This window comes from Triticum aestivum, chromosome 3B, assembly GCF_018294505.1.
Source record: "Triticum aestivum cultivar Chinese Spring chromosome 3B, IWGSC CS RefSeq v2.1, whole genome shotgun sequence".
In the NCBI taxonomy this organism is placed as follows: domain Eukaryota; kingdom Viridiplantae; phylum Streptophyta; class Magnoliopsida; order Poales; family Poaceae; genus Triticum; species Triticum aestivum.
Genome location: NC_057801.1, coordinates 505,970,833 through 505,979,644, shown reverse-complemented (window position 1 = coordinate 505,979,644; position 8,812 = coordinate 505,970,833). Strand labels below are relative to the sequence as shown.

Genomic DNA, 8,812 nt, shown 5'->3' with positions numbered 1-8,812 from the left:
CAGTAAGAGAGCCAGACTGAAATCTATCTCCTTCCCCAAACACAAGACTGACAGGAATGTTAGATAACTCCTCGACTTTGACCTGGACCATGAGATTGGCCCGAGTGCTTCTAACTCTGTCCCACATAAGAAATTTGCCAAATTTGTTGCATGCATTGCTAACTTCCTGGATAGAACTTCTATCAAAAGGATACCCACAGAGTAAAATCCAAACATCTCTATTTAGAACCAAACTTCTCTAGTTTAGCCCTTGATTGTGTTTTTGGAAGATGGCATGAACATCTGTAGAGATGTGGACTATTTGTGACTTGAGCATCCCTATCGAAGACACTATTGAATCTAACATAAGCTTGTCCGAATGGGCAAGGCTCAATCTCAGAAAACCCCAGTCCTCTCTCTGTCAGAAAGTCAGTGAGTACCTCACGAATGGTGTTGAAAGCAACTGGCAGATTTGGCATCGGCACGTTGGTGGCAATCGCCCAGTCCTCATGTGTGGCAGGGGCCGCACCCGTAATGACACAAACCCTAGCAGGTCAGCCCGCCACCTGAATGCTCTGATGATTAGGCAGAAGGAAAGGTGTCAGATCAAAGGGGAAAGTGGCCATGGGTGGAGTGGTGGTTGTGGTCGGAACCGATTTGGTGGCGACAATGGGGATGAGTTGTGCGACGCAGGCTGGATGACTGCAGCTAGGAGACACTCGGATATGGAGTTTGGGGAAGTCCGGTGATGGTGGCTGTGTATCGGGGAAGGGCGCGGAGGAGCATTAACTGGTGAATCCTGGTTGGTCGGTTGATGTGTTGGTTGTGTAGTCACAATCGCGGGAATAGTGCATTCTTGCCTTGGAAACTCAATCGTCCGGTGGGCTACCGGGCTAGAAACAGGTGGTGGGCTTTGTTGATGGGCCGAGGAGTGGCAATCCTTGGCAATGTGTCCCCAACGTTTACAAGACGACACTTAATGCGATTCGTACAGCTAGGCCTGTTATGGCCCGAGAGGAGGCAACGGACGCAGAACAAATTTTGAACATGCGAGGATCCCGCCTTAGTGGCATTGATGTTTCCATTGAATGCATTGATGTCCGCTGATCGAGCCTACACCGAAGATGGCGCACGAATTGAAGAATTCTCATGGGGCCTAGGAGAACCAGTGTTCCTGTGGGCAGAATCCCAATAGATCGCCGGAGATCTAAGAGCTTGAAGATAGGTTTTAGTGGATGCTTGTGAAATATATGAGTCCACTCATCCTCTTTTTCTTTGAGGTATTGATCCAGTTCCCAACTCGAGTTCGGACCGCCATTGCCCCAAAGAAGGAAGTTGATATTGAGTAAGGTTGTGGAGATGTTACCTCCTTTGATGATTGAAAAACCCACCTCTTTGGAAGAGACCAAAAATTTGAACGACCACTTTTGCAAGCGCTCGACCTTAAAAGGAGATGCACGACCACCAAAGAAAGCAAGAAGGATGGTGCTTACGGATTCATTGGTAAGACGGATTTGGGATCTCTTAAATTCCGCCACCAGGAGGAATTCCTCACGATCTTTACCAGCTTCATAGTTGATTGGGACTCCCCATTTCCTCCAAACTTCAGCGGCCAAATCTTGCCCCACGTCGAAATTAAGATCAGCGAGAGCCATGGCCAGCTTGCGGGCGTCGAGTATGACACCGACCGGTGAGCAGGGTGGTGGACGCCGGGGCTGGAGTGGCCACCGGCGGGGGGCTAGGAGCGGGGGCTAGGAGCGGGGGTGACCTCCAAAGTTAATCTGTGCCAAACATAATCTTTTTCTATTGAGTGTAGACATGCTTAATACATGCATTTGCTATTGTTTGGTAGCGATGTATCTACCGAGACATGCTAAGTTGAGACTTTGTTTGGCAGTCTGCACCTGTTTAGACATGCTGAACAATTTTAAATTCTGAATATATATTTTCGAATGGTGAACCAAATCTTAAAAAGTGAAAAAATATCAAAACATGAACAAAAAAATTGAACATTTTTTTGAAAATTTCAATAAATTTTGCAATTCGGACATTATACAAAATTTGAATTTTTGAATATTTAAACAAATTTTGAAAGTCGGAGATGACGATGCGCCCTTCATCAGCCAGATGGCCCAGTCCTGCCGCTGCTTGAGCTTGGTCCTCCCCGCTGCCTCCGTCCCTACCTTCGTCGCCTCGCGTTCCGACTGCTCAATGGCTAGCCGGAGCGCCTTGGCGTTCTTCCGGAGCAGGCGAGCGTTCATCTCCACCGTTGTAAGAAACGGCGGTAGACCCAAGCGAGGAGCCACTCTTTCTTGTTGGGCCCGCCGGCAACCCGCGGCGGCGGCGAACAGATTGCTCCACCGCGTCCCTTTCCCTTACCTGCTGCCTCTCGCGGCGGGCGGCGCGCGTCTTTGATTCTGGTGTGCGCGTCAGCAGGGCTGGCGGAGCGGGCACTAGCACCCATCGTTGCCCCTTGCGGAGCAGCGTCCGTCACGGGAAGGGGACGATGGAGGGGCGGCGTGGACCGAACAGCCCACGCAGAGCTGCGCGCGGGCCAGGAGGGGCCAGCTCCAACGTCCGCGCTACACTGGCAGGGGACCGGCGACGGGGCAGATCCGGAACGTCCCCCGTGTCCACCTTGGCCCACTCCAGTGCAATGTGGAGGGTCAGCTCCTTGTCGACATCTAAGTCGGAGTTGGAGCGGCTGTCAGAGCTCGACATACTCGCCGGAGTCGTCGGATTCGATCCAAATCGAATAAATCAAAGGAGAGGAGAAGAGGGGACGAAGCGAGAGCGGAGAGTGAAGTGAGCTAGGGTTCTGGATTGGGTTTTTTGTGGGGCTGAAGTGGGGTCGGTGGTGGGTCGGGCTGACGTGGACGATACGGCCGTGTTCTATTTCCATACTATATTTAGGCTGAATATAAGGAGGTGTCGGATGACTTGAGCGTTTGAACAAGTTTAAGGCGTCCGGTGGGTCGGATCTTTTTGACCGGCCGGTCGGCCCGTCCGGGCTGGAACCACTACATGCATTAACGATTAAACGCCACAACGCTATGCCAGGACCTGTAGGTACGTGGTTTTGATCGATATCACGCTGGATTGGAACTTTCCATGCATGCAGTGCAGACAGCAGTGCTAGCCTAAGCCTCGACCGCATTTACGCGCCTCCACCAGCGAACCGTACTACATCACCGCCTGAAGGCACGCCAAATTCAAGGATCGAGAGCAGGGTAGAAAGCACTGTGGCATGTGAGATCCGTTGGGGCCTACGCATCATCGTTCTGCCGGTGCTTGCACCAAGAAGTCAAGCTATCTCTACCAAAACGGTGCAATAAATTTGGAGTTACACCCCGGTCAAAACCCAGCAGTGCTACTCATCTACGTATGTGGACGTGTGAATGTGGGTGTTTTTTTGTAACATGGCAAAATATTTGTCATTTTCATCAATTAAGGAAGAAGGTTTAAGACAATGGATATAACTAGGCCTCAGTCGACTGAGACTTAATCAAGTCCCAGTCAAGCCACATAACATATAAGAAAGAAGAAGGAATAACCGAAAGAAAATTTTGCTAGCATCAACTGAGATATAACCAAGTCTCAGTTGACTGAAAATTAGCAAGATTGTATGACAAATGACCGCAAAGCGGTATATAAAGAACCGCTCGCGGCATTACAATACTCAAATGGGTGGAACCAGCAATAGCCCAAAGATGGGGCTACTCTTTGATCTTCGCAACGAGTATCATCGTCGTAACGGCAGTGTTACAAAAAAACTCATGCATTGGGCTCTTTTCAAATCTCCCAAGACATAAGCATGGAGAAGGAAGCGAGAGCCATTTTCTAGTTTACACGCTCAATCACATTTTTTAGTGCACCATTCTCAAATTGAAGGCCCAATTTGGCAGTTCCTCATCACATCATCCTGTAGACCAAGCCACGTTGCAACCTTGATCCAGACACGCTGGGAGAACCTGCATAGGAAGAGAAGGTGTCCCGCGGTTTATTGGACTTGCTTGCAAAGGTGACAGAGGTTGCAATTCGGCCATCCACAATGGTGCAATCAATCAGCCGCCCATACTCTGTTTGAATTATCAATCAAGCAAAAAATTTGCATTTCAGAGGGGCTTAACCCTTCCAAACTGCAGCACGCATGATGCTTGTCCTGTGTCCCCCATACTGCGTGGACGTGGGTGTGTGCTTATAGTAGAAATCTTTTTCCGATGCTCGCAAGTGCGGTGTCCACGATGGAGGAGATCCCTTTTCCCATGCTTAATCAGGGTCTAGGACAATACACCTGAAAATTATATTTACCTTTTTGAATAAAGCTCTTAAGGGACCGTTTTATTCAAAGAAAGGACAATGCACTTGAAATCAGGACACCGATTCCTCTGAGCTAATGCTTATTCTCCTTGATTAACAGATGAGATAAATCTTTTGCCTCTGTTTTAATTTTTTTTTACTTCCATCACATCGTGTCAATAATCTGCAGCAACCACGAAATATCTCGAATCATCAATGCTGTTACGCGTTTTCTTTTCTGACCTTGGTGGGGGAGGGACATAGACACATGGTAGCCTAGATTCAGGCCGCTGATGTGGTCGATGCAAGTAAATATAGATAGATGTGGGTATGAAGGCACGCGCATGTGACTCGAAGCTCCCATGTTGCAAAGGCTGATATGCAACATTTTTCTTCTTCTGAAACCGCAATGCACGTATACTCGAGTCCCCTCATATGAACACCCGTAATGACACATTGACACATCATTCATTGAATTTTCGAACCAACACATATCAAATTAAGCCAAGCGCCCTGAACAAATATGCATACTATCTACTAGGAGTACTTTGTCACCATTTACGGATGCATCATTCATGTACTAGCAAAACTGTAAAAAAAAGGCACCAGTTACCACTAGCAAAACTATAGGTGCATGATGTCCTCTTGAATAGTACGGAAACGACGAATGACGCCGGCCGACATCCTGAGTCCAGGCCTGACGTGAAAAACACGAGCCGGCACTGTGTCTGTGTTACGGTGCGACCTGCAAATCCCCCGGCCATCTCACAGTCCTTGCATTGCACACTGCACCAGGCATGCCGCCGGCGCGAAACTACGACGCGTGGTGCTCAATCAATACGGCCCCACGGCGACCCAACCGTGACTGCTCCAACCATGCATGCACGACGCACATGCAGAGGTAGCCCGATCCGGATGACTTCCGGAGCGTCTCCACTGCAGCGCTACAGCAACCGTTCACTCCGGATCGAGCGCGCCCCGGCCATTACATGATCTAGCTCTAGCCACCATCAACCAGCTGCCCTATAAATACAGCTCGAATGTGCCGGTCTCTTCCGGTCGATCACACATTTCCTCCGCCCACCTACCCATCCCGTCCGCCGGCCGGCCTCGAACCTTCCAAGTTAAGCAGCTAGCTAGCTAGCTAGCACGGCGGCGAGGAATGGAGCGTGTCTCGCCGTGGCTGCTGCTGCTGGTACTTCTGGTGGCCGCGTCAGGGCCGGGTGCGCGCGCCGATCCGCAGGTGCCGTGCTACTTCGTGTTCGGGGACTCGCTGGTGGACAACGGGAACAACAACGACATCGCGTCGCTGGCGCGGGCCAACTACCCGCCCTACGGCATCGACTTCCCCGGCGGAGCCACCGGGCGCTTCAGCAACGGCCTCACCACCGTCGACGCCATCTGTAAGAACCCGCTCCCATTTCTTTTTCTTTTCTTTTATTTCCCCGTGCTTAGCTTCTGTAAAGTAAAGGTGCTTATCAGATGAAGGGTCCTTTTAGTTCGATCAATATGCATGTGATTGCAGCAGCTCCGTAATTTCCTAGTCGAGTTAAGACTGCACATATCGGGTGAACGTACGAGGCGTTTATTTGTGGTCAACCAAAGACCCCTTCACTTGCCGTGATGACGATGTCTCCATTATGCTAGCTAGGTTGGTATCTAAAAAAGGGAAAAACATCCATGACGCACACGGGCGGACACGATGTTAGTTAAGGAGCGCGCCGAACGGATGCAGCTGGGACACTCAGAACCAGTTAAGCAGCACCCCGTGACTGTGTCTGTAGCCAGAGCCCAGATGATTGCTGGACTTGGACTGGAATCAAGGCTAAAGGAGGCCACTGCGGATCTGTAATGTACTCATGCATACAGGCATATCTATGTCGATTTTGTCTGGCGTACTAACGAACTAGTGACTAAATTAGTTTAATGATGTAGATGTCGACCCTGTCTAGGTCTACTTCCATTCATGCATGCATCATCAAAAGAAAAAGATTCCCTCATAAAAAAAAGAACACCAGTTTGGATTAGCACCCGCACGTTTAATGAATTAATATCATTATTTTATGTTGCTTTCAGCTCGGCTTCTGGGCTTCGACGACTACATCCCAGCGTACGCGGGCGCAAACAATGATCAACTCCTCTCCGGCGTCAACTTCGCCTCAGCTGCGGCCGGAATCAGAGACGAGACCGGCCAGCAACTGGCACGTATTTACAAACTTTTTTTCTCTTCTTTTTCGCAGAAGAAACGTGATACTATATATGATCCCAATGTGGCTAATTAATGTTGCACGCACACTGGTAAACATGGTATGCAGGGCCAGCGCATAAGCTTCGGCGGGCAGCTCCAGAACTACCAGGCGGCGGTGCAGCAGCTGGTGAGCATCCTGGGGGACGAGGACTCCGCGGCGAACCACCTGAGCCAGTGCATCTTCACGGTGGGCATGGGCAGCAACGACTACCTCAACAACTACTTCATGCCCGCCGTCTACGCCACCAGCCGGCAGTACACCCCGGAGCAGTACGCCGACGTGCTCGTCAGCCAGTACACGCAGCAGCTCAGGGTACGTACTGCCAGCACGTACGATCGAGTGTAAGTGAAAATGCATGCATGGCTGTTGGCTGATGCTGTTTATGTATGTACGTGCTTGCAGATCCTGTACAACAACGGGGCGAGGAAGGTGGCGCTGATGGGGGTGGGGCAGGTGGGGTGCAGCCCGAACGAGCTGGCGCAGCAGAGCTCCGACGGGGTCACCTGCGTGGCGCGGATCAACGGCGCCATCGAGATCTTCAACCAGAAGCTGGTAGAGCTGGTGGACCAGTTCAACACGCTGCCGGGGGCGCACTTCACCTACATCAACGCCTACGGGATCTTCCAGGACATCATCAGGTCGCCGGGAGCCAACGGTAAGGAAGGAATCTGGTACCGAGCTGCACGTTTGTACGGAGAGTCTGAAACTGACAGAAATGGAGGGATGTGGATGCAGGCCTGACGGTGCTGGACAAGGGGTGCTGCGGGGTGGGGAGGAACAACGGGCAGGTGACGTGCCTGCCCTTCCAGACGCCGTGCGCCAACAGGAACGAGTACCTCTTCTGGGACGCCTTCCACCCAACGGAGGCCGCCAACATTCTCGTCGGGAGGCGGGCCTACAGCGCCGCCCAGCCCTCCGACGTCCACCCCGTCGACCTGCAGACGCTTGCGCGCCTCTAGTTATGCAACAACCTGCTTTTCCAAAGAGAAAAAGAAGTTATACAGGTCGCATGCATCATCAGCATCAGAACCATATGTGATGGCTATATTTTGTTGGGGTGTGTGGAGTGGTCCGTGGGAATGAAAGGTGAGTGTTTTGTTACTTCAGTGCACTGCATACGACAAGCAAGATGTATGTATGTGTGCATCTGAACAACGTACGTACTTGGAAGGAGGAGTATATGCTATAGTTACATTTTTTCGGTTTTGTTATTGTGAAGATTCATCCATCATTGTGCTTCGTTGTGAAACAGCACAGTTCCAAGAAAACTATCATTGTTTTTGCATGAAGAGCGTGTGTGTGTGTTTAAGACAAAAGACTCAGGTCTATTATAGAAGTTCATAAAAAGTATTCCCTCCGTTCCAAAATTCTTGTCTTAGATTTGTGTAAATATGGATGTATCAAGTCACATTTTAGTATTAGGTACATCTGTATCTAGACAAATTTAAAACAAGAATTTTGAAATGGAGGGAGTACAAAATATCGGCGTGTGATTTAGACGACTGTTAAACTGGGCCTTGTCCTGGCTCTGGTGTTTGGTCCATTGACAAACGTCTTTTTAATGATGATAACTTGGCTTTCGTGATTTCCTTCTCTAATGAAAGTTTTGGCAACGTTGACTTTTCTTCCAAATCTAACACTACCCTTGGTTCACGTGTTTTCCTGGCCTCCTTTCTTAAAAAGTTTTGGGAAACAATCAAGGACCCCATTTATCTTATTATTCAAGGTTCTGCCTGGGCATGCCTTAATAATACCGTTCTTTCTCTTATCCCCAAATGTAAAAGGATGGGTAATATCCGCCGATTGCACCCCATAGCCCTCATTAACGTTCTATTTATTGCCAAAGCCTTCGCTAGTTGTTTGTCTCCGATAGCGCATAAAACCATCAACCTCTCGTAAACAGCGTATATCAAGGGTTGTAACATTATGCATGGGATTGTGTCTCTCCACGAAGTTATTCACGACCTTCAAGCTAGTGGGTGTGAAGCCATCATTCTAAAGCTTGACTCTGAGAAAGCACATAAATTGCATGAGTTGATCTCCACGAGCTTGGCAATGATATAACTGAGGATGAGGTGTGGGAGGCCATTAAGGAGATGCCTGGCGACAAGGCACCCGGCCCTGACGGGTTCACCGGGCTTTTCTTCAAGAGATGTTGGAGCTACATCAAACATGACATCATGAGAGTCATTAGCTGTTTCGGCGCCCTTCGCACTAACAACCTCCAATGGCTCAACTCTGCCAACGTGGTGTTGTTGCCCAAAAAAGAAGGGGTGGAGGGCATT

The 8,812-nt window shown here is 49.8% G+C and overlaps 1 protein-coding gene across 1 annotated transcript; it reads left to right on the top strand.

Moving 5' to 3' along the window:
• The first annotated feature begins 5,309 nt into the window (after positions 1 to 5,309).
• On the top strand, positions 5,310 to 7,812 carry LOC123070614 (GDSL esterase/lipase At5g45670). The gene is made up of 5 exons (XM_044493885.1): positions 5,310 to 5,681; positions 6,355 to 6,479; positions 6,594 to 6,839; positions 6,930 to 7,182; positions 7,263 to 7,812. The coding sequence occupies exons 1-5, from the start codon at positions 5,441 to 5,443 to the stop codon at positions 7,484 to 7,486; spliced, it is 1,089 nt and encodes a 362-aa protein (XP_044349820.1). The 5' UTR covers positions 5,310 to 5,440; the 3' UTR covers positions 7,487 to 7,812.
• Positions 7,813 to 8,812: the final 1,000 nt, after the last annotated feature.